The 26088-nt window shown below is 48.5% G+C and overlaps 1 protein-coding gene across 7 annotated transcripts in view; it reads left to right on the top strand.

The window, feature by feature from the left end:
* The window catches only part of ADCK1 (aarF domain containing kinase 1), a 115411-nt gene extending 96053 nt beyond the window's left edge, over window positions 1-19358 (top strand). For 6 of the 7 annotated variants that reach the window (XM_059689212.1, XM_059689257.1, XM_059689231.1 and 3 more), the window contains 4 exons: window positions 5392-5541; window positions 7354-7551; window positions 15835-16028; window positions 17621-19358. In XM_059689212.1, the coding sequence (XP_059545195.1) occupies window positions 5392-5541; window positions 7354-7551; window positions 15835-16028; window positions 17621-17792 (714 nt within the window). In that variant the 3' untranslated portion in view covers window positions 17793-19358. The remainder of the gene's footprint in view (window positions 1-5391; window positions 5542-7353; window positions 7552-15834; window positions 16029-17620) is intronic. The other variant, XM_059689247.1, reaches the window with a different exon arrangement.
* The last annotated feature ends 6730 nt before the right edge of the window (window positions 19359-26088 follow it).

The following is a 26088-nucleotide window of genomic DNA, read 5'->3' as shown; positions in this document are numbered from 1 at the left end:
ACCATATGACCCAGCAATTCCTACTTCTGGGTGTATGTATCCAAAGGAAATGAAATCAACATCTCGAAGAGATATCTGCACCCCCGTGTTCATTACAGCATTATTTTCAATGGTTTGTTCTTAATCATAAGGCTGAGGCATGGCTAAAGTATTACGGAAGGAGTAGAAGAGAGGGTTGTGTGCCCAGTGATGGCCTTAGGTATCTTCTAGGACCTTGATGTCTTTCTGGGTTGGAGAGGGCTGGCTGCCCTTTTCTGGACAAATTGGTTTCCTGAGACTATGTAGTACAACTCTGACAGATGTAAAGAAAAATTACCCCAAATTTAGAAATAAGGCCATGAGTGCGCAGTATGATTTTTAAGTAATTTTGAGCATTATTCAACCAAGCCATCAGAGGATTCTTTAATATTTAGGGGAATGCACTTTTGTTAGACTTTGCTATTGAAAAATTAACTACTCAGGCTGAAGTTATATGTCAACCTGTAGATCTTATCCGGTAGAAGTGCAAATCATTTCTGCCTAGTAGAAAAGATAACCCAAAGGTTGTGATTTCCTTGTTGCCCTATAGGACAGTAACCAGTTTTTCCTCTAACTCAGGAATTGTAGGCTCTTATTCCTGTTTAAATGCCCATAAACACCCAGTCCCTCAAAATTCTCCTTTAACCACTCTGCCTTCATATTTGGTTCTTTATTGATGAGTTAAATAATTGTCAACATGTGTTCGTTCTATATTTGTACGAGGGTCATGTTTTTATTTTTTTGAAAATTATACTTTGATGGTGATAATGGGATATATCTTTTAACAAGTTAAAATCATAAGCTACCCCATTACAAATGAACATGTTTGTGTGTCTTATAGTGAAGTGCAGCAATTTTTAAGTGGTGTGCCTCGAGAATTTTTAAAGCATGTATTACCTGACTGACCTCTTTTCCCTTAGATCAGTGGTCGGCAAACCGCGGCTCGTGAGCCACATGCGGCTCTTTGGCCCCTTCAGTGTGGCTCTTCCACAAAATACCACGTGCGGGCGCGCACGTACAGTGCGATTGAAATTTTGTGGCCCATGCGCAGAAGTCAGTATTTTGTGGAAGAGCCACACTCAAGGGGCTAAAGAGCCGCATGTGGCTCGTGAGCCACAGTTTGCCAAGCCACAGTTTGCCGACCACTGCCTTAGATTGTCAAATAAAAAAATGACAACAGCTAACACAACAATAGCCATCTGGTATGAATGCCCAGTCTTGAACCATAAATATATAAGTTATATAATAGAGTTGCATCTTATATCACGTCACATAATAAGTCTGATTATTTAATTCCTGATACCAGAAATCCTTATATACAAGTATAAATACCTGATTTTTAAAAAAGTTGCTTTGAAACAAAAAGGGTAGGTAATTACTATTTTTTAAAGGGTAAGTAAGTACTCTTATTTTTTTTGTAAATCAATCAAAATTATACCTATTTTTTTTAAAGGTCGGTCAAAAATATAATATATTTTTTGGTGTGCCACAGAATTTTAATAATTAGTTTATGTGTGCCCTGAGATGAAAAGAATTGAAAATCATTGGTGTATAAAGCATTTGTCCATATATGTGATCACGTTTTGATCTTGAATCTTGCGGTTTCCCAGTGAGGAAGACTATCAGATAGTGTTAGTCCCACTTGCCAGCTAAGGGAACTTTAGACTCAGATTGGGAAGGGAGGCGACTTGTCCCCCAGGTCACCCATACCCTAAATGGCAATACCAAGATGACTCTAGAGTGGAGCTGGGTACAGAGGATGGCTCTCCCTCCTGTCTCTGCCTACTATGCCTGCCTGTCCTGGTGAAATCTGGTTAAAATGAACACCAAGAGCAGCCCCTAAATGGAGACACCCAGGCAGGGCAGATGGATGGGGTGTTGAGATGGGGAGGACTGCTCTGGGGCTTTGCTCTTGTGTATATGAGCTGCAAGGGGCAAAACCTCCTCCTCCTCCTCCAGAAGCTCACTCTCTTGGGCAAGGACTCCCCCATCCTGAGTTCCTAGACCCTGGGGGGCCATCTTTCAATGTAGTAATAGGGGCCCCAGAGCGATTAGCAATATTTCAGAAAGCTTAAGGGAGATCATACATCTCCCCATGACAGGCCTGCCCAGACTAAATGAAATGTCATTTCTCTGCTTTGGCTGGAATTCCGTCAGCTCAGTCTGGCTGCACTGCTTATCTTGGGCTGATCAGGAGCCCTGATTGGACCTTATATGCATTTGTGACAAATAAAAATGAATTATTAGTTAATAAATGCAATTGATTTGGCAAACGCAGCCTTTCAGAGTGTGGTTCCATGGAGCTCCAGAGCACCTAACAGGAGGGGTTCTCGGGGCACAGAGGTGGGGACTTGCTGGTTCTCCCAGGACCAGCTCAGGCCGGGCCCCTTTCCCAGGTAATGGAAAATGGTGGCTCTGGGATACCTGACATACCAGCCTGAGTCTGAGAACTTGACACGGGGCAAAGTCCTGCCCCAGATGCCAACAGACACTGAGTACTGCGCATTCATTTCACCTAAGGGAAACGTTGGGAGCTGGTGAGCTGGCATGGTGGCAGTACATAGTGTGACATAGGATAAGTGTCAGGGCTCCAGACAGCCTCTTTATTTATTTATTTTTAAAAATATATTTTATTGATTTTTTACAGAGATGAAGGGAGAGGGATAGAGAGTTATAAACATCAATGAGAGAGAAACATCGATCAGCTGCCTCCTGCACACCTCCTACTGGGGATGTGCTGGCAACCAAGGTACATGCCCTTAACTGGGATCGAACCTGGGACCCTTCAGTCCGCAGGCTGACGCTCTATCCACTGAGCCATACTGTTCAGGGCCAGACAGCCTCTTTAACCCTGGTGTCTCCATCTCTTAAAAAGGTGCAGTGATGCCCAGTCTGCTGCCCTCCCAGGAGTGTTACAAGGAATCAGTAACAACAGGGACACTGATGAGAGGTCACTAGGTTCCAAGCACTGTGAAGTTCTCACTAACCCCTTCAGAGTGGCACTGGTATCGATTCCATTTACTTAAGCTGAGAGTATAAAGTCACGGAGTTCAGTTGAGGAGTGCGGAAGTCAGAGGGAGCCAGTATCCTATATAATAAAACCTTAATATGCAAATCGACCGAACGGCGGAATGACTGGTTGCTTTGATGTGCACTGACCACCAGGGAGCAGACAATCAACGCAGGAGCTGCCCCTTGGTGGTCAGTGCACTCCCACAGGGGGAGCGCCGCTCAGCCAGAAGCTGGGCTCACGGCTGGCGAGTGTAGCAGTGGTGGTAAGGAGCTAGGGGTCCTGGACTGCGAGAGAGATGTCTGACTGCTGGCTTAGGCCCGATCCCCTTGTGGGGGGATCGGGCCTAAGTTTGCAGGTGGACATCCTCTGAGCGGTCCTGGACTGCGAGAGGGCGCAGGCTGGGCTGAGGGACTCCCCGTGCCCCTAGTACATGAATGTCGTGCCCGGGAGGAGGGCAAGAGAGCTACATCCCAGCTGGCCCATGTAGAGGCCGACAGCACAAGGTAGAAATAATAGTTATAAGAAGGCTGTGGGCTCACACCTGGTTTGAATCCTGGCTCTATTCCTTTCTAGCCATGTAGCTCTGGGGAAGTTAAACCTGGATGTGTCTCTGTTTCTCATCTGCAAAATGGGCATAATTGTACTTTCTTTTGGGGATTTTTAATAAGGATGGTAGCTATGGTTACTAAAGTAGCACTATTCTTGATTTATTTTGGGACCAATTGTAATCGACTAGGATTCCGAGGAGATCAATGGGGTCAGGGTGAGCATCAGAGGCAGGAACCACGGCATCTCAAAAAACCCAGAGAAACAAAGGTCTCATTTATGTTGAAGACAGAGTCCTATATTCACATGTTTGGACTGTTACAGGCAAGTAGATGCATAATAGAACCAGTGTATCATATGTAAATTACACTGCAATATACCTGTTTAACAAAATAGAGCCAGTCCCTGCCACCTTTGGAGCTTATGATAGAGCGCTAGGTGGTCAGTAATCAAATAGTGACATAAATAGTGCTGTGAAAGTAAAGTATACCATTTTGTGAGAGTTTATGGTAGGAGAACCTCATCGAGTCTGGGAGATCAGGGAAGTTTTCCCCAGGGAGGTGATGCTGAGCTTGGATGGGAAGAAAGAGAGGAGTGAACCAGGTGAAGGGGAGAGGGGAAGGATGCTTCTGGCTGAGGGACTATCACGTGCAAAGGCCCTGAGGTAGGAAGGCATGGGGACCTTTGGAGAGGAGCAAGAAAGCAAATATGGCTGGAGTGTCAATGTGCAAGATGAAACCAGGGAGGGAGGCTGGACTTGATCATGTAAGACTTTGTAGGTCAAGGAAAGCAGTTGAGTCTTTATCTTAAAACCCTAATCCTGTGTTCCCCACCTGATGAGCCCAGCTCCTCTCCTCTGGCTGGGATGTGCTTGTTCGTGACCATGGGGTCCAGCTGAGGCTGAGAGAAATGCCAAGGGCAGTGTGTCCTGGGGCGTCAGGTGTCTGGGTGGAGCATCTCTTTGTCCATGGAAACCCATCAGCACACCATCCATGGGCCCAGGTCTGGCTCTATTCAGCAGCTGTTTTCTAGCTGGGAAGAGGCTTTTAGCTTTAATAAAAAGAGAGTAGAGATAAGAAGACTGCCTCGGCAGGGAAAGCAGCAGTGACAGGATGATTTAAACGGCCTTTCCAGTGTCATTTCTTCTGTGCAGACATCATAAATCAGATCAGCATTGGGCTCTGACAGGGAGGGGTGTGATGAAAGGGGCCTGCAGAGAGAGGGGAGAAGGGTGTGTGATTCTGGGTCCTCCTGGGACTGGCTAGGAGCGGGTGGGGTCACCTATTCCTGGTCCTCAGTCCCTTAGCCTTACTCTTTGTGGGGGGGGCAGATGGACTAACTCCTCCAACCCAGCTTTCCAGCCCATATTCAACTTTGGGGAAAAAGTGAAGAGGGACTAATAAGAGAAACAGGGAAGAGAAAAGTCAGGGAAGAGTGGAGGGGCGGGTGTAGGAGGGGGGTGTTACAGCCATCAGAAAAACTAGACACAGTGGTTTTTCTACTTTGCCATGTATTGAAATCACCAGGGGAACTTAAAATAAAATACTGATGCCTGGGTACCACTCCCAACATTTCTGGGTTCCAAGTGACTCTGATGTGCAGCTAATGTTAAAAAGAACTGGATGAGAATTTAGCTTCTAGCTTACACTCAAGAACTTGGCAATGTCGAGCCATCACTTTCACCAGGACTGATCAGACCCACTTGGTCCCCCTGGCCTTCCTCTTGAAAGTGGCCAGGCTGAGGGGCCAGAGTAGATGTCTCTGAGACAGGTGTTAATGCGCATCAGTGCCCACCCAACACCCTTCTCTTCCAGATCTCACGCCACTTGGGCAAGATATACAGTGAAATGATCTTTGTCAACGGCTTCGTGCACTGCGACCCCCACCCGGGCAACGTGCTGGTGCGCAAGGGCCCGGACACGGGAAAGGTGGAGATTGTCCTGTTGGATCATGGGCTCTACCAGGTAGGACAGGCCTTTCCCACCCAGCCAGCCGCAGGGTCTAGTCCTGCCTGGGCTGAGAGTCCACTGAACTCCCCAATGGGCCACAGAAACAGGAGTCAGATGGCTAAGGTAACGGAGAGGCCCCCCCTAGCCCTAGAGCTGTCATTTGTGCAAGTCCCAGTCATATACTCTGCGCCTCAGCTTTTTCCTCGGTGAGGTGAGGCTGGGAATGCCTCCTTAACGGGACGCTGTAAGGAGGACATGGGAATGTGCCCAGATAGGTGAAATTGCTTTGTCTGCTGTACAACAACCTTGTTTCCCAGGGAGGCCCAGGCCAGCCCAGACCCTGCGATGGGAGCTGGGACTTGCTAGGGAGAGGTAATTCAGCCCTAGTGACTAGGTGCCGTGTAGCATGAAAGGGGTCTGGGAACTGATAGAAACTCTATCCCCTGGACTTGGGATGCAGAGCTGGCTCTGATGAGCCACGAGCCCCGCCTGGAAGTTGGGAAGTTCACTGGCAATCATGGGACCCAGGTTTTTTGTTTGTTTTTTTTAGAGGGAAGGGTCAGGTTTTAATGTCCTGGTCCTTGGACCCTGGCCAGTCTGAAGCGGCCTCAGGTCCTTGGTCCTTCCCCTGGGCCCTGCTACTCACTCCAGCGGTGGTCGTCCCACTTCGTCCGGGCCTTCCGCAACGGCCGTGCCATCGTCCTCAGGCACCAGTTCCACGTCCAGCTCCAGCTGGCCCATGTAGAGGCTGACAGCACAGGCCCAGAGCAGGCCCGCGGCCAGCACGGCACCCATGCCTGCAGCCGCACCCCCCAGCGAGAGCTGCTTAGGTCCCCGCAGCGATGCCAGGCCCACCACATAGGAAGCACCGCCCCACACCACGCACAGGCCACCCAGCAGGAAGAAGCCAGTGTCGGGGTGGGGGCATCCACACTCCCTGGTGGGAGCAAGAGTGGGGGTCTGCACTCACCATAGGCAGCTTCCCGACCCATGTCACTCTGCATGAAGGAGATGACCCCGATGCTGGATGCCAGGAGGCCATTTCGAAACCAGGAGAGGAAGGCTGTCTCGTGAGCCTTCTGGAGGAGCCAGGCGTCCGCGTGGTCCAGCTTGGACACGGGGGGTGGGGGGGTAGCGAAGCCCTGGTGCGGGGGCCGAAGGACCCCCGGGTGCCCCCGTTCCGGGGCCGCGGGACCAGGTATTATTCTAAGAGACAGATGGTCGTTGGGGAGGCTGTCTCTATAGTCTCCTGGTCCTCAGCCCCTTCCCTCAGAGTTCTAATTCCACATCCCAAAATCTTGGCCCCCTTTGAAAGGCTCAGTGACGTTGGGTATGTTAGTTTAAGGTAGGCCAGCTGCTGTCACAAGCAGCCCCCGAACAAATGGTGGCCCAGACACAGCAGGTGTGTAATGCTTGCTCATGTGTCAGTCTTGGGTGGGTGGAGGAGGCCGAAAGTAGGGGCTGACTAAGGCTCTGACCCCAGGCCTCCCTCGGGTGGTTTCACCATCTGTACCCAGAGGGGTAAGGGCTCGGAGGAGAATGCATGGGCCAAGCTGGGAGTAGAGCTTCTGCCACATTCTGTAGGTCAGAGCCCAGGCCCAGGGCCACATCTAACTAGGCCGGAGGCGGGGAATGTAATTTCTGCCACTTAGGATGGAGGCTGGCCAAATAGTAGCTTTGGACTTGGACTGACTTTTGGGGGAAAGCAGATGTTGTGCAGGAGCCACTGTCTTCATCCATCCCCCCTCACGGTGGCCACTCCAGCCAGGGACTAGGTCTGGATGGGGAGAGGAGGCTCAAGTCTGGCCATGGTCGCCCCCACTGTAGGTGCTCACGGAAGAGTTCCGCCTGGACTACTGCCACCTCTGGCAGTCGCTGATCTGGACTGACATGGAGAAGGTGAAGAAGTATTGCCTCCGTCTGGGAGCTGGCGACTTCTACCCCTTGCTTGCTTGCATGCTGACAGCCCGCTCGTGGAACTCCGTCAACAGGGGCATCAGCCAAGCTCCAATCACCGCCTCTGAGGTAGGTGCCCCCTCCTGGCCCTGCCCTCTCCTGCATACAAGGGGCTGGACCAGGATGGCCTTTGGACCTCTTCCTATCCAAGGTCTGAGGTTCTGTCTAATGGGCTGTGGGGGTTGGGAGGGTGAGCAGAATTGGAGATACATTGGATAAGAAGGAGGAAGGGGTGGAGAAATAGCATCCCTGGATGGAGGAGGGCAAGAGAGCTACATCCCACTCTTGCCCTTAACCACCTGGAGTACGAAACAGGGCACGTTAACCATGTGACTAGACTTCTGCCGCTTTTTCTCCGACCTACTCACACAAGATTTCAGGCTTCCACAAAGTTCTCTCCAGGACTTCTGGGAATCCCCAGGGACTATCTGATAAATAAGTCTGCTGTCTCCTCCTGGGTACTGTCTCCCATTGTGTGGTCCCTCTGGAGCAGCCTACTGGGGAGAGCGCTTTAGTTCTCATGTGGTGCTACTTGTCCCATTGCTCGTGTATCAGTCTTTTTTTTTTTTAAATTAAATCTTTATTGTTCAGATTATTACAGTTGTTCCTCTTTTTTTCCCCCCCATAGCTCCCCTCCACCCGGTTCCCACCCCCCTCTCCGCCCCCCCCCGCCACTGTCCTCATCCATAGGTGCACGATTTTTGTCCAGTCTCTTCCCGCATCCCCCACACCCCTTTCCCCCCAATAATAGTCCACTCCCTTTCTATGCTCCTGATTCTATTATAATGACCAGTTTATTCTGTTCATCAGATTATTTATTCACTTGATTTTTAGATTCACTTGTTGATATATGTGTATTTGTTGTTCATAATTTGTATCTTTACCTTTTGCTTCTTCTTCCTCTTCTTAAAGGATACCTTTCAGCATTTCATATAATACTGGTTTGGTGGTGATGAACTCCTTTAGCTTTTCCTTATCTGTGAAGCTGTTTATCTGACCTTCTGTTCTGAATGATAGCTTTGCTGGATAAAGTAATCTTGGTTGTAGGTTCTTGGTATTCATCACTTTGAATATTTCTTGCCACTCCCTCTGGCGTGCAAAGTTTCTGTTAAGAAATCAGCTGACAGTCCTATGGGTACTCCTTTGTAGGTAACTGACTGTCTTTCTCTTGCTGCTTTTAAGATTCTCTCTTTGTCTTTTGCTCTTGGCATTTTAATTATGATGTGTCTTGGTGTGGTCCTCTTTGGATTCCTTTTGTTTGGGGTTCTCTGCGCTTTCTGGACTTGTAAGTCTATTTCTTTCACCAGGTAGGGGAAGTTTTCTGTCATTATTTCTTCAAATAGGTTTTCAATATCTTGCTCTCTCTCTTCTTCTGGCACCCCTATAATGTGGATGTTGGTGCGCTTGAAGCTGTCCCATAGGCTCCTTATACTATCTTCATATATTTGGATTCTTTTTTCATTTTGCTTTTCCGGTTGGGTGTTTTTTGCTCCTTTGTATTTCAAATCTTTGACTTGATTCTTGCAATCCTCTGGTCTGCTGTTGGAACTCTGCATAGTATCCTTTATTTCAGTCAGTGTATGCTTAATTTCTAGTTGGTCCTTTTTCATAACCTTGAGGGTCTCATTAGATTTCTTGAGGGTCTCACTACATTTATCGGCGGTCTCACCAGACTTTTTGAGGGTCTTACTAAATTTATTGGCGGCTTCTAGAAAGTTCTTGAAAAACCTTAAAAGTGTGGTTTTGAACTCTATATCCAGTAGTTTGCTTTCCTCCATTTCTGTCATTTGTGTCCTGTTTGTCTCCGCATTTTTTATGCTTCCCTGTGTTGGTAGAGTGGCTTTGTGTGCTAGGTGTCCTATAGAGCCCAGTGGCTCAGCCTCCCCAATTACCTGAGGTGGACACTCTTGGTGCACCCCTTTTTGAGCTTTGTGCACAGTCTTGTTGTAGTTAAGCCTTGATTGTTGTAGGTATCACTGGGAGGAATTGACCTCCAGGCCAATTGGCTCTGAGAATCAGCTGTGTCTACGGTGGGAGAACTTCTGTGCTGAAGACACCCTTATGGGGCAAGACTTGCTTCAGTGGGGCTTTGGTGCTCACTGAGTCTGCCCCCTGAGTGTGTCTCTTATGGATCTGAGGAGTTGTAATCTGGATGGTCCCACTCTGACCACTGGGTACACTGGCTCTTGGATCTAAGGAGGTGCTAATTTAGCCTCTGCCTGAGGCTACCCAGAAGGAGCTACGAAGAGATCTGCAGATTTCCCTTCTTTGTTTGGGGTTTGGAGGTGCCCAGATGAGGCCCAGCAGTGAAGCAATGCAAGCTGCTGTGGGACCTTGGGCCTTCTTTTGGAAGTTCTGGGTCTGTCTGGCCCAGCTGCAATTTGTTAGGTAATTTTCAGATTGCAAAGGGCCAGGGCATTCATATGCAAAAGCCTCTGCTGCAGCTTGGGTTGGGCGGGGTCTCAGGGGATCAACAGGGCGGAGCAAGCAGCTATGGCTGATCCTCAGCCCTGCCCTAAGGGGCCCCTGCGTCTCAGTGTCCCAGTAATTGCTGCAAGCACCTCCGAGAGAAAGCTGCCCTCAAGTTCCAAGTTCTGCTTGCTGCCAGACCGTCCAGTCTCTCCCCACACGAGTCCGGGTCCCCAGAGACTCAGCCGGAACTGGAGTTCAGAGCAGTTGGAGACTTGTGACTCCCTCCCGATTCAAAAAGACAGCTGCGTCCTCAGTCGCCAGCCCTTGCCGAGTGCGCCTCCGTACCTCTGCACTCCACCTCTGCAGCTCCTCTGAGTCTCAGTGTGCTTTTCTCTTTCCTTCTAGTTGTAGAATTTCCATTCATCCAGCCTTCCTGTAGTTCTGGATGATGTCCATTTTGTCTTTTAGTTGTGTTTTTGAATTTGTTGTGGGAGGCAGCAATTTCCGGTGTTTACCTATGCCGCCATCTTGGTTTCTCATCCTATGTCAGTCTTAGGTGGGTGGAGGAGGCTGGAGGCAGGGCTGACTGAGGCCCTGCCCCACCAGACCTCCCTTGTGGTGGTTTCACTGTCTGCACACAGAGAGTAAGGACTTGGAGGAACACGGAGTTTTGTGTTTTTTTTAAAATATATTTTATTGATTTTTTTACAGAGAAGAAGGGAGAGGGATAGAAAGTTAGAAACATCGATGAGAGAGAAACATCAATTCAGCTGCCTCCTGCACACCTCCTACTGGGGATGTGCCCGCAACCAAGGTACATGCCCTTGACTGGAATCGAACCTGGGACCCCTCAGTCTGCAGGCCGACGCTCTATCCACTGAGCCAAACTGGTCAGGGCTTTTTTTTTTTTTTTTTTTTTTTTTTTATAACACAGAGTTTTTAATGAAATACCTTTTTTGTTTTTCTTTGTAGTTCATTTCTTCATCAGATCCAGACAATAGTTCCATGGTGTCTGGGCTGAGACCAATCCATTTTCACTTCTGCCCCTATCACAGGGACTTACTAGTATGTGGCCACTCCTTCTTCCTGGTTCAGAGCTCCCTCCATCCCTAGTTTCTCAATCTGTTATGGAGTGGACTTCTGTATTCCCAGTCTGTCAGTTTATTAGATTTGTGCAGTTTTGTGGGGATGTGCTCAGGCTTACCACAAGGGGCGGGATCCTGTTTGTGCAGTTAGAAAGACCTGGGTTCTAGTTCCAGCACTGCTCTTCCTGGTGGCATGACCCTGGATAGTTTTTGTCACCTCTTGGAGCCTTGGGCGGGGGGGGGGGTGTCCCCTGTAAGCTGCCTTGTAGTAGGTGGTTTTAGGAATGGCTGGATCCAATGTGTCAAACAATGTCACCAAAGAGGCCCCCCATTGCCATCTCTTGGTTCTGTTTTCTTCTAAGTTGACATCACTCCCAAGCAAGTGTGGTGGCAAAGATGACCACCAGCTGCCCTAGGCCTACACAACTTTAAAGCTGGTCACCTCAGAAGAAGAGCGATAGTCTCCCTTCTTGGTTGAATAGGGAGGATAATTTCTGCTTTACTGATAATGCCTGGAGAGTGCCTCTCCGTAGCTCCTAAGTGCCTTCATTGAGCAAACATAGGTTTTTGCTGGGTACTGGACTTGGAGCTGCACATCCAGTGATGAGCAGTCTGTCTTTGTAATTTGTACTGTGGTTGAGGGAGACAGACAGTAAACAAGTGAACAAGCAGGTAAATGGAATAATTGCAGGCTGGAGGTATCAGGGAGGAAACAAGCTTGTGATGGGGAGCTGTCAGTTGGGTGCTCAGAGAAGAGATCTTTGAGGAGTTGACTTTTAAGCTGAGCCCAAAGGACAAGGAAGGCACTGGCCACAGGAAGAGCTTGGAGAAAGCATCCCAGGCAGAGGGCACATACTGCGCTACGATGGCCTGGGGAAAGGAGAGTTTGGTGTAGTCTGGAGTGTGGTGAGTGGATGATGGAATGAGAAGAATTTGGAGCACTGGGCAGAGGGAGCATTGTTCAGGGCCTATAAGCCATAGAAAAAAGTTCAGATTAATTCTCAGTACAGAGCAAAGCCTTTGACAGGTTTTAAGCAGGAAAAGGATCTGCTCAGATTTGCTATTTTAAGTATCTCTCTGGAGTGGGGCAAGATGAGCAATGGGGTTATTAATTAGGAGGCTGGGGCAGAACTTCACATTGGAGAGGTGCTGGGGGCTCAGACTACACTCATGGCAATGGAGGTGGAGAGAAGCAGATGGAACCAGATTGCATTTTGGACTTAAGACTGAGCGGCTTTTCTGTTTGCTTGGATGTAGAGAGGATGAAAAGTGGTCTCATAGCTTCTTGGGGTAAATTACAGGATGTGGAGAGTGGTGTCACCTCCTGACATAGGGAAGATGTTGGGAAGGACATATTTGGGGTGAGGGTACGAGTAGTCTATCAGTAATTCTCTTGAGCATTCAGATAGAGGTGGGCAGTTAAGCCTGGAGCTCAAAGAAGAGGTCAAAGCTCGAGATAATACATTTGTGAGTCCTTAGCACATAGATGGTATTTAACGTCACAGAATGGACAAGATCACATGGCACAAGTAGGTACTCAGTAAATGATATCTGTTTTTATTAACTAAGTTTGAATTTTATTTTTTCATTTGTTATTCATTCATAAAGGCCCAGCATAAATGCTAGTGTACTAGCCTGCTTGGGTTGCCATAATAGAATACCACCAACCAGATGTCTTAACAGTAGAAATTTATTTTCTCACAGTTCTGGAGCTCAAAGTCCAATATCAGAGTATCATCAGGATTAGTTTCTGGTGAGGGCTCTCTTCCTGGCTTGCAGATGGCTGCCTTCTCATTGTATCCTCACATGGCCTTTCTTTTGTGTGTACACACTCCTGATCTCTCTTCCTCTTTTGGAAAGGACATCAGTCCTATCGAATTAGGGTCCCCTTTATGAATTCACTTAACTTTAATTACCTCTTTAAAGGCCCTGTCTCTGACTAGTCACACTGGCGTTAGAACTTCATCTTAGGGATTTGGTGGGAGGCACAATTCAGTCCATCGCACCAGCCCTGGAGGCCTCTCCTCATGCTTTTGCCAAAAGTGATCCCTTAATACTTGGATCGCTCATGTGCCAGCAGCTTATACTGTGTCTCAGAGTTAGCTATTTGTATACTTATATGGACTCTGACTAGTTGGTAAGTACCTGAAAGGCAGGCATCCTGTCTGGTGCCACTCTCTTAAAAATATTTTTATTGATTTCAGAGAGGAAGAGAGGGGGGGAGAGATAGAAATATCAATGATGAGAGAGAATCATTGATTGGCTGCCTTTTGCACGCTGCCCCACAATGGGGATCGAGCCCGTAACCCGGGCATGTGCCCTGTCTGGGAATCGAACCTTGACCTCCTGGTTCGTAGGTCGATTCTCAACCACTGAGCCATGTCCAGCTGGTGCATCTCTTTATAAGGTCTCTGCGGTTCAGGGACCAGTTCCAGTAGAGAGGCGTTTGTGTAGATTGTGGAGACGTGTACTCCATTTGCTTACTTTGAACAAAAACCCAGGTAGAGGAAAAACATAGCCACTCCAGGCCAGCCCAGACTCTGAGATGTGAGAGCTCAGTTTTCTGAGTCCTAGTCTTATTTAGAATTAGGGAACCTCCAACATGTGTCAAGGAAGATGTTTTTTTCAACCACAAGTAGCTTAAACAATTAGGCATTTGCTCTCTCCATGACAAGCAGCCTGGAGGTGGGTGGGTCCAGGTTGGTTGAGTAGGTCACAGTCTCAGGGCTCTGGGCTGACTCCTCTGTGATTCTCTTGGTTTTTCTCTCATCATTCCGAGATGACTGTGGCAGGTCCAAGCTGTGCATCTTAATTCCTTGGTGTCCAGAAGTGAGAATGAGGGCTATTTCTTCTCACATATTGCTACTTAAGAGCAAGGAAACCTTCCCCAGAAGTCCTTCAAAAGACTCCCCCTTGTGTCTTATTGGCCAAAATCATGTCACATATCACATTGAGCTCAGAGCCAGTATTGGCTGAGATCAGCCAATGATCAGGAGCTAGGGAGGAGCTCTGCCTTCCTGAGGAGCAATGACCCAAGGGGTCAAATGAACAAAAATGGGGTCCTTTTTAACAAAGGGGAATGTGAGATGGGTGGCTGTCAGATAGGCACCCATTGGGGCCTTCTGCGGACACCCGCCATCAGGATGTGTCCAGGTTGAAGGCTGTGACCCCTGCTGCGGGGTAGTCTGGATGGGCGCAGGTGCCTTCATTTGGCTGCAGGGGCTCTCGTGGGGCCAGTCCCTCCCTTGGTGAGAGGGGGATCCCTGTGGTGAGCAGGCTTAGATGAGGCCTTAGCCCTCCTGGGTGACCCGCAGCTGTGATGGGAGGTGGCGGCAGGCAGACAGCCTCTTGGTGTCTGGCTGCGCGGTGCGATGTTCCAGTCTGATAGCTCCTGCCTGAGGGACATTTAGAGTTTCACAGCAGCTTGGTTATCAGCAGTGCACACGTGTTCCTGAAAGGGCAGAGAGTTCCGCTTCTGCTGCAGAGAGCGGCCAGGCGGGGAGGTTTTTGGCAGCACTGCCGGGCCCCTCGTGACTGCGGTTGGCACTGAGCACCTCTCCGTGCCTTATCTCTGATGCCCTCTTGGTATTGCTGAGAGGCAGGCACAGAGGATATGAGCACTCCAGCGTTTAGGTGGGGACACTGCTTGGAAGAGGTGAAAGGACTTGCCCAGGCTCACAGAGTCCACAGTGAGTGAGAGGCAGTATAGCCTGGTTATGACGGCATGGGCTCGGGAGCTGGACTGCCTGAGTTTGAATTCTGACTCACCACTTATTAGCTGTGGATCTTGGGCAAGTTACTTAATTTCTCAGTGTCTCAGTTTCCCTCTCAGAGGGGGTCATTCCCTTGCCTGATAGGGGTGTTGTGAGGATTCAATGAGTTAATACATGTAAGCATTTTCAAAGTGCCCAGCTTACTGGGTGAATGCACTGTATGTGTTGGCTCTTGTCATTGTCACCATCATTATTGTCATTGTCGTTTCTCTGGAAACTGAGGAGGGGTCAGAGCCTCACTGTCATACTCAGGACTCTGGTTGAGGGCACTTATCTGCCAAGAGCCATGTGAAGCTTGGGACAGGGAAGGGTGGGAAGTCAGATCCCAAATTACACACCAGAATGGGGTAAGGGCTAGCGAGCCCTGGATCCTGTTCTGGGGCATTAGGACCTTGGGCACTGGATGGGCTGAGACTGGCTCCCGAGTGGAGGGCAGTGATAGGCATGACTGTGTGGGTGGCAGGGACTCTGGCTGGGGTGCAGAGTCATGCAGGGCATGGGCACAACTTTGGAGCTGGGTTTGAGTCAGGAGCTCAGACTGATGAAATGCACCATCCTGGGCTGGGCTGAGGGATGGGGGACATGACTCAGCAGTACCAGCTTCTAGAGCTCCTTCCAGGCCTGGCCTGAAGTTGGTGGCCAGTGAAGAAGCCTTGGAGAGTAACTCCAGAATGGACCCCTGGGCTTAGAGGCTGGCACACTCTACCCTCATCAAATGGTTGGTGGGAGGTAGATTTCCAGTTGGTACTGGTTTGGAGGCTTGGGGGATGGGTACGGTGACCTTGGCTGTGGGGAGCTAGGACAGCAGAGGCAGCAGAAGTGCCTGTGGTCTCCATTGATATGCTCTGGTACTGGGTCCAGTGCTTGGCCAGAAGTTGGGGTAAGATGTCCCATCATGGTTTGTCAAAGCTCCTTGTGCTAAGCTTCCCTTTGGGGAGGGTTTCTAGTGTTACCAAGGCAGCTGTGCTTGAAGCTCCCTCCTGGAGCTTCCTTGCAGGCCCTCAGGTCATGGGCTTGGATACTGGCCATCCTGGGCTCCACTTCCCACACCAACCACTGCTGTCTCCCTATTGCTGCTTTAGAACACCGAGATCCGCAACAACGCAGCCACCTACCTCCCCCAGATCAGCCAGCTCCTCAACCGTGTGCCACGCCAGATGCTGCTCATCTTCAAGACCAATGACCTACTGCGAGGCATTGAGGCCACCCTGGGCACCCGTGCCAGTGCCAGCTCCTTCCTCAACATGTCACGTTGCTGTGTCAGAGCGCTAGCCATGTGAGTGCGGGCTCTGTCCTCTCCTCCCCTCCAGTTCCTTGGCCTACCCCAGGAGTCCTGCTCACCTCCACTTTCTCCTAGAAGCTCCTAGGGCCTTGCCCCAGTGTCTCAATCTCTAGGTCTCCCTGCAGGGAGTTAGGGGCTGAGAACAGCCCCAGTGAACTGGCTGATGCTTCAGGGCAGTGTTTTGGGTAGTCCAGAGAGCCACCTGCACTTGCTAAAATGGTGGTTTCTGGGACCTCACCCTCTTGGTCAAGCTTTTCAGGCGATTCTTACCCTCAGTAAAGTTTGAAATATTTTCTGAAAGTCTTAGTCCCATCCAGGTGTCCCCTGGGCTTGGGATCAGGTGCACATCCCATCTCAGTCTGGTTCCAGGACCTGCTTCCCCAGGATTGGCCGGGCAGTGAGGCCAGTGTTCTTTCCCCTGCAGGTGTGCTGTGACTCAGGAAAGTGTTGCCAGCAGGCTCTAGGTCCGCTCAGGATCTCAGATTCATTCATTCATTCATTTAATCCTCATCAGAGGATATTTTTTCCATTGATTTTTAGAGAGAGTGGAAGGGTGGGGGAGACCCAGAGAGAAAGAAAAATAGATAAAAGAGAGACACATCGATTGGTTGCCTCCCACATGTACCCCGATCTGGACCAGGGATGGAACCTTCAACCTGGGTATGTGCCCTTGACCAGGAATTGAACCACGATCCTTCACTGAGAAACACCGGCCAGGGTGATCTCAGACCTTTTCAGATGCCTCATAATCCTTGGGGTGTTGATGAGGAAGGGAAGGGGACTTTCTCAGGGAGGTAGCAGCAGAGGAGTGAGAGTTCTAGGCCCCTCTACCTGAGGGTGGCAAATACACGGGGAGGCTCGTGTGTGTAATGTTCTCACCTGAGAGGGGAGGCCTTGACTATGGTCAACTCCCAGCCCATCCATCTCAGGCAGGGGAAGGGTCATTTTAGCCAACTATTTGGTGAAGGGAGAGTTGACCACATATATCATGTACCCACTATCAAATATCACATTAGATTATAGCAACATAGGCTGTACACGGAAAGGGCTGAACATGATTCATTCTTCCTTCGCGGGCCCCGAAAACGAAGTTGTGAATAGGTCATCATCAGAAACACCAGTTTTCATCGTGCCCTTTTGCTGGTGCAGAGGGATTGAGCTGGGCTGCATCCATAATGGCTTCAGCCTCCTAGGACCACCTGACCAGGTTTTCAGGTGACTCTGACCTTCAGAAGTGTGGGAAAGCTTTTATATTTGAGTTTGGGGGATTCTTGGTTTGATAAATATTAACTCTGCTTTTGGAAAAATGGAAGCATTGAAACATTGTACTTGGTGGGTCCACTATGCTTTCGATGCCCCATGAGACAGCTGCCCCTGCTTATCCTACTTATCTGGAAAACTCCTAGGAATAGTTGAGTTCCTCTGGTCTCTGCTTGGGCAATGGTCTGATCCGTGACCAGGATTCGTCCATTGGGGCAGGGAGCTGGTGACTTGGCAAAGCCACTCTCTTATGTTTTTCTAAATGATCCTGAGTGTCTCTTTCCTCTTTAACTCTCTTCTCTCCTTTCTTCTTGCTCCTCCTGCAGGCACAACAAGAAGAACACCTGTTCATTCTTCAGAAGGTCCCAGATCTCCTTCAGTGAGACCATCAGCCTGTGGCAGATCAGCCTCCATGAACTCATTTTGCGTGTGAAGGGGCTGAGGCTGGCCAGCTGGGTCTTGGCCCTGCTTTGCTGGCTGTTGCCTGCTCCATACTGAGTGGACTTTCTATCCCCTTCCTTTTTCCAGTGTGACTCTATGGTGGGCACGGGGTCTTTCCACTCAGCCGTTACTCTACCAGTTGCCCTGTTTCTGCCACACGGTGGTCTGGAGTCCTGAGGTCACTGTGGCACCACCTTACTCCACCTCTGGGATTCCTGTCCCACCACAGCCCTGTCTGAACCACAAGCTGACCATGCAGTAGTTTATCTCCTTATCCAGGGAGATGGCACACAATCTGCTTTCTGAGTCCTGGAGTGTGCTGTTGGGTGGGATGTCCCTCCACTTCCATTAGCCCTTCCTGTGTCAGGGTGGCCCATGAATCCCACATAGGGCACATTAACTTGTAGGAAGTTTGATTCTGCTGGAGGGGAGCAGGGTCTCTGAACTTGCTTGAGACAGGTTCCCTCTCCTTGGCCTCACACTCCCCACAGGTGTCGCCCCTTAGCGTGTGGCTTGGTCTCCAAGGTAGGCTGTGCCACAGCCATGGGTTCACTGCTGTACTGGGGACCTCCTTGGGTAAAGAAACCCCTCAGGTCTTGCTCGGTGGGATTTTTAGTCTAGGTGGGAGTGAATCCACTTTGGCCATTAAGCAGGAGCAGACCTAGACACCACATGCCATTGTGTTCTGCCTGGCTTCTTGCCTCTGCATCGCCAGTTTGCCACTGTGGGGCCACTTCCTGCTTCTTGTACGTTTCTCTCATCCTCCAAGACTTAGACCTCATTGGAGCTGGTAAGAAGCCCAAGGCCAGGAATTCAGAGGCTCAGCTGAAACCCCTGGGTTCTCACTGGGCACCTGCCTTGTTCTAATAATTGCTTCCTGACTTAGCCCTATGGTTCATCGTGTGATGCCCCCAGTCCTGGAGACTGTAATCTGAACCTCACTTACTGGGGCTAGGGTTCCACTCTGGAACCCGCTTGTCACCTGTCTGGACCCTGTGCTTTACCTTATTGCCTGTGGCCAGTCTGCCCCTCTCCCAGAACGAACATCTGCTCCTGTTTCCAGGGCACCTGCTTTAACTGCTGTCCCTGTGTGTTTTCCAGGTGCTGTTGGGTCGGATGTCTCCCCACTTTCGTTAATTCCTCCTGTGTCAGGGTGGACCATGAGTCCCACCCACACTGGCACATTTGACTTGCAAGAAGTTTGAATTTGCTGGAGGGGAGCATGGTCTCTGAGCTGCCTGGAGACAGATTCCCTCTCTTTGCCCTGTCCACAGGGTCACACCAGATTCATTAGGCCCTAGCTCTTACTGAGCACCCTTGTTCAAGGACAGGAACTGTATTTAATTCACCCCATCGAAGGGGCAGAAAACCCCCAAATTCGCGTCTTATTTTCTGTTCGCATTATTCATAATACAACAAGCAGATTTCCCACTGACCACAGATGAGTCGCAATCACTTTATTTCCTGAAAGAATTCATTGTTCTTAGTGACTAGTTGGATGTGCCCAGGGGCCTGAGAGAATAATTTGCAAAATCTGTTGCTCATCATGAGGATACATACTGGATATTATATTTTATGGTGTCTTTTATAGCCACTGAAGTAAATATGTTTTTTTTATTCAAGTTAATGGTTACTTGCTTTTTACTTTTGGTTTAATGGTTGGCTTCCTACTGGCCTGGGATATAAAACATAAGCATGTTGCCAGTGGACCCAGCACCCAGAACAGATATCCAGGGAGAGTAGAGAGGCTAGGAGAGTTTGGGGTATGGGAGAGTTTGAAAATAGGAGAGGAGCAGGTTGGTGATTATTGAGTGTCTTCCATGTGTAAATAAGTTCCATCATTGAATTGTTGCATCAGGAAGAGGGGTCATTGGCCTCATCTTCCAGAGATGGGAACTGAGCGCAGAGAGGTTTAGTAATTTGCCTGAAGTCACACAGCTGCTGAGGGGTGGTCCATTCTCTGTTTCTATCCCACAGTGCTGTAGATACGGTCACACTTGCTCCTTGGGTCTCAAATACCCTGATTTTGGAGGACATGGGGTTTTCAGTGGAAGTGGGGGAGTGGATGGGTAAGGGAGACAAAAAATCCTGGAAAATGCAGACTGAATTCAGCATGTCCCCGGGGACCTAAGACAGGATGGATTTGGACTACTACACTTCACAGTGCAAATCTGGCACTGACCACTCAGTTACTGCAGATCCCGCAGGCTTAAGGTCATGGTTCCCCATGAGACTCAAGCTGCAGGTTTGGAGGTCCCCAGGCCACCCGTGGTTCCAACCAGCTGACTACAAATTTAGAGGCTTCCCCGGCCCTTCAGATTGAACAATTTGCCCGAATGACTCACAGAACTCAGGAAGTCACTACATTTGTGATTACAGTTTTATTATAAAGGATACAAGTCAGCACCAGCCAAATGAAGAGCTGTATAAGGGGGTGATGGGGAGGGCCCTGGTGCAGAGCTTCCCTGTCCCCTCCCATGGACTCAGCACCCAGCACCCTTTCGGCGCAGCAGTGTGTGCACGGGCTTCAATGTTCAGAGTTTCTGTCAGGGGTCATTACACTGGCAGGATTGAACTTAACCTCCAGCCCCCCCCCCCCCAGACAGATGGGGTGGGTATCCCCCCTTATCCTGAGTCACTCAGTACAAACTCCGGTGTGATCCAAGGGGCAAGGCATGAAGATCTAAGGTACTCCTATCACTGGGAAATTCCAAGGAGTTAGAGGTTCTCTCCCAGCAACCAGGGACAAAGACCAGACAAATTCTTTTTTTATAATCTCTCTTTCTGAAAGTTCACTATTGGTGTATAGAAATGCCTCAGATTTCTTGGGGTTAATTTTGTATCCTGCTACATTGCCAAATTCATGTGACAAATTCTTTTTTTTTTTTTTTTAAATATGTTTTTATTGATTTTAGAGAGAGTGGAAGGGAGAGGGAGAGATAGAAACATTGATGAGAGAGAAACGTCAACATGCATCAGCTGCCTCCTGCATGCCCTATACTGGGGATCGAGCCCGCAACCTGAACATGTACCCTGACTGGGAATTGAACCAATGACCTCTTGATGCTCAACCACTGAGCGACACGGGCCAGGCCAGACAAATTCTTTAGTAGATACAATCACCCTGGTGTCTTTTCACCATGTTTGGAGGACGTAGAGAGCCTAGAGGAAGTCTGAAGGAGAATAGTAGAGATATCTACAGGGATGGAAAATAAAGAGTCAATTATAGACTAGACACTCTCCAGGGAGCTGCACGAGAAAACAAGGTTAAATTACAGTAAGTTCTTACTGTTATTGCTGTTGTTACTGTTATTGCTGTTGTTACTGTTATTGCTGGTTGGCTACTTTATATGCCGTTCTTTGGTCAAAACCATCACAGAGGCCCATGCCATTCTGGCTGGATGCCAGTTGTATGGATATGCTTTTTAAAATAAGTCATGCCCTGTTGGGTTCTTAGAAACTGGCTATTTGGCTGAAATAGGCTTAATTTCTCTTCTTGATTTTGCTGTTGCTGTCCACACAGGCCGCCCCAGAGAGCTGACAGGAGCTCTTTTTTTTTTTTTTAATTGAATCTTTATTGTTCAGATTATTACATTTGTTCCTCTTTCCCCCCCCCCCCATCCTCCCAGCTCCCACCCCACCCTCCGCCCTCACTCCCCACCCACTGTCCTCATCCATCGGTGCACGATTATTGTCCAGTCTCTTTTCACATCTCCCACACCCCTTTTCCCCCCAAGAATAGTCAGTCCATTCCCTTTCTATGTCCCTGATTCTATTATGATCACCAGATTATTTATTCACTTGATTCTTAGATTCACTTGTTGATAGATGCATATTTGTTGTTCATAATTTTTATCTTTACCTTTTTCTTCTTCCTCTTCTTAAAGGATACCTCTCAGCATTTCATATAATGCTGGTTTGGTGGTGATGAACTCCTTTAGCTTTTCCTTATCTGTGAAGCTGTTTATCTGACCTTCTGTTCTGAATGATAGCTTTGCTGGATAAAGTAATCTTGGTTGTAGGTTTTTGGTATTCATCACTTTGAATATTTCTTGCCATTCCCTTCTGGCCTGCAAAGTTTCTGTTGAGAAATCAGGTGACAGTCATATGGGTATTCCCTTGTAGGTAACTGGGTTTCTTTCTCTTGCTGCTTTTAAGATTCTCTCTTTGTCTTTTGCTCTTGGCATTTTAATGATGATGTGTCTTGGTGTGGTCCTCTTTGGATTCCTTTTGTTTGGGGTTCTCTGCGCTTCCTGGACCTGTAAGTCTATTTCTTTCACCAGGTGGGGGAAGTTTTCTGTCATTATTTCTTCAAATAAGTTTTCAATATCTTGCTCTCTCTCATCTTCTGGCACCCCTATAATTCTGATGTTGGTGCGCTTGAAGCTGTCCCAGAGGCTCCTTACACTATCTTCGTATTTTCGGATTCTTTTTTCATTATGCTTTTCCGGTTGGGTGTTTTTTGCTTCTTCGCATTTCGAATCTTTGACTTGATTCTTGTGCTCCTCTGGTCTGCTGTTGGGTGTCTGTATAATATTCTTTATTTCAGTCAGTGTATGCTTAATTTCTAGTTGGTTCTTTATCACAACATCTAGGGTCTCATTAGATTTCTTGAGGATCTCACTACATTTATCGGCGGCTTCTAGACAGTTTTTAAGAGACCTTAAAAGTGTGATTCTGAACTCAATATCCTCCATTGACAGTTTTGTCCTGTTTCTTTGTCTCCGCATTTTTTATGCTTTCTTGGTACACCCCCTAGTGGTCTTTGTGCGCAGTCTTGTTGCCTTTAAGCCTTGATTGATATCGGCAATACCGGGGATGATTTGACCTCCGGGCTAACTGGCTATGAGAGTCAGCTGTGTCTGCAGTGGGAGAGCTTCTGTGCTGGATCTCTAGGGCGGTGCTAATCTAGCCTTTGCCTGAGGCTATCCGGCAAATGGTTCTGCGCAGGGCTTGGGCGGGGCGGGTCCCCGGGGGATCTACAGGGCGGGCGGAGCGAGCAGTTATGGCTGCTCTCAGTTCCTTCCCCAGGGGCTCTGCCTCTCAGAGTCCCAGCAATGGCTGCAAACCTCGGAGAGAAAGCTGCCTTCGAGTTCCGACCGAAGCCAGACAGTCCCGCTTCTCCCGTTTGAGTCTGGGTCCCCAGAGACTCGCCCGGATCTGGAGCTCAGAGTCTGAAACTCCGTCCCGATTGAAAACAACAACCGCGCCCTCCGCCGCCAGCTCGCTCCACGCGCACTCCGCACCTGAGTATTTCACTTCAGCACTAGGAGCTCTTTCTTTAATCACAGTTTTAGTTTGATAGAGACATCCCTGGGAGCATTTAGGATAAACACAGTCTCACATAGGTGTTCCCTATTGGCCTGAGGCTGGCTGGCCAGTTCACAGAGCCCATGTTTAACCAGGGACGAGTTGGGGAGCTGGAGTGTGTGGGGAAGCTTCTCTAATTTCACATGACTGGTTGAGTGACATAGAACTCATGTGAGGGTCGTCACCCTTTTCCCTTTCTGGGTTGTGAGATTCATAAACAGGCTGACCTTGATGTGTTACAGATGCCAGGCTTACCCATCTCCATGACCTGCTTTTATTGTTCACTCTGCTCTCTGCTTTTCCTTATATCCATGCCTTCTGCTTTCTACATCTGTGACATCACTCAAGTCCTTCCCAAGACTACTCTGCCCTTGTCCATCTGCCTCCTTCCAGTCCTGATACTTCTCTCCACTTCCACTGCCCACACTCAACTGTCCATCTGCCCTGTGCAGTCCTCAGAGGACCAGGGACACTTCTTTGTCTCTTGGGTGCTCTGACACCAGGACAGTGAAGGCCATAGTAGGCCTTTCATTGGTCATTGTGTGGTCACTTCTACATGCTTGAATTCATGCATGTATTCCTTCAACGCCCATTCATTGGGGGAGGAGTGGAGAGACAAGATGAATTGGACATGATGCCTGCCTGTAAGGAACTGTGGTCTCTCTGACAAAAGGAACTGGTTTTGGGTAAAGAGGGAGGCTACTGCTAGTGGAGGCAGTGGTGAGCTGGGAGTCTGTGGTCTGGGAGGAAAGAAAGGGATTTAAACAACTCTTGGAGACCAGTGATGCAGGTTGGCAACTCCATTTGGAAGCAAGATTTGATGAGGCCATCTCTATGCTTCTCTTCTAGGCCAGTATTTCCCCAAGTTTTATTTTGACCAAGGAGCCTGCATTCACTGTCTCAGGGGATGATGCTGCCAGCAGTCACCCAGGTCCAAAAGCTGGGAATCAGCCTTTGCCCCTCCTTCAGAGCAGCCCTGATAGACTCTGCTTCCTCGTATGTCTTGTATTCACCATCTCTGCCTCTCAAACATCCTGATTCAAATCTTGTCCCCTCACTATTTCCCTTGCCTCCCATCTTGTTTAAAACCAGTTTGAAAGCCAACTGGCCTGCAGTCACATTGCCAAAAAACCCTTTTGCCTAAGGATCAATTCTCCTACAGACCAGCTTATCTCAAATTAAGTATTCTTTTTTTTTTTTTTTAAATTTTTTTTATTGACTTTTTACAGAGAGGAAGGGAGAGGGATAGAGAGTTAGAAACATCGATGAGAGAGTAACATCAATCAGTTGCCACCTGCACACCCCCTTCTGGGGATGTGCCTGCAACCGAGGTACATGCCCTTGACCAGAATCAAACCCGGGACCCTTGAGTCCGCAGGCTGACGCTCTATCCACTGAGCCAAACCGGTTACGGCTCAAATTAAGTATTCTTGATCTATTTGATCAGATCTATTCGATCTTTCTATTATTTCTTGCCATTTTTTTCATTTTAAGGTTTTTTTGAAACTAATTCATGCAAGTGCATTTGACTTAAATTTGTATTTCTAAAAGTGTTTATTAAGCAGGCAGCTTTTTTTTTTTTGAATTATTTTGTACTCCTATATTCCTACGGACTCTTTTTTTAGGTTTTTTATGACCATTAACTTTAAAACTAACCAATATTAGCCATTTTGTCTAGACACTTTCCTCAAAATATAGCTGTCCTGGCAAGAAATATTCAAGGTCCTAATTATAATCAATTGTTATGCACTGTGTCATCTTGATCCCTTAACAAATGGCACATAGATTTCAGATGGAAACTGGTATGAATGAATTATTTTGTATGATGTATATTATTTTATGAATTAGGGACCTTGAAAAAGGATGATTGTTATATATAACTAGAGGCCCGGTGCACGAAATTCATGCACAGGGGGTGGGGGTGGGGGTCCCTCAGCCCAGCCTGTACCCTCTCCAATCTGCGATCCCTTGGGGGATGTCCGACTGCTGGTTTAGGCCTGATTCCACAAGGGACATCCAGCAGTCGGACATCCCTCTCATAATCCGGGATCACTGACTCCTAACCGCCCACCTGCCTGCCTGATCGCCCCTAACCGCCTCTGCCTGCTGGCCTGATTCCCCGCTAACTGCTCCCCTGTCACCCTGATCGCCCCCTAACTGCTCCGCTGCCAGCCTGATCACCCCTAACTGCCCTCCCTTGCCAGCCTGATTGCCCTTCATCGCCTCTGCCTCGGTCCCTGCCACAATGGCATTGTCTGGAAGGACGTCCAGAAGATGTCCAGCCTAATTAGCACATTACCCTTTTATTAGTATAGCTATGCCAGGTTTGCCAATGATTGGTATATAACATGCTCAACTCATGTACTGAGTAAGATTCTGAGATGAGGTCCTGGTACCACCACTTGTAGCAAAATAATATATCTCATGCTCGAACGGCATTAACCATTAGGAAGGAGGCATTTGTATCACATTTTAAACAAGGAGCCTGGCTGGTGTGGCTCAGTTGGTTGAGGGTTGTCCAACGCACCAGGACGTTGCCAGTTCGATTCCTGGTTGGGGCACCTGTCTGTGTTTCCAGCTCAATACCCCGTAGTGGGTGTGTAGGAAGCAGCTGATTGATGTTTTTCTCTCATCGATGTTTCTATCCCTCTCTCTGAAATCAATATAAACATATTTTTAAAAATTTTAAACAAAAAAAACCACTGGAATGAAATAGACTGTTATTGATAAAATTAATGAACTTTGACCTAGAAAAGTAGATTGGATTTGTCTGGGGTTCTAAAACAGACATGGCAAATATCCGGCATAGGGCTGCCAGCCCCTACCATGGCCAATGCATATTGCACAAATTGATCACTGCATCCTTGTGGGTTGAGCTGGGATATGGCTCCAGAATCCTTAATACAGCATACTGGTCAACTGCTACTGAATGAGCAGAGTTGGCATGTAATGCTCCCTTGCTAATTTTGCTCTCAAAATAGGATCCTTTCTTTACTTGGGATAGTAAGGGCTCTCCGTAATGAACACAAGAGGAAGAATAAGT

Source organism: Myotis daubentonii, chromosome 1, assembly GCF_963259705.1.
Source record: "Myotis daubentonii chromosome 1, mMyoDau2.1, whole genome shotgun sequence".
NCBI lineage: Eukaryota > Metazoa > Chordata > Mammalia > Chiroptera > Vespertilionidae > Myotis > Myotis daubentonii.
This window is presented reverse-complemented; position numbering and strand designations above follow the sequence as displayed.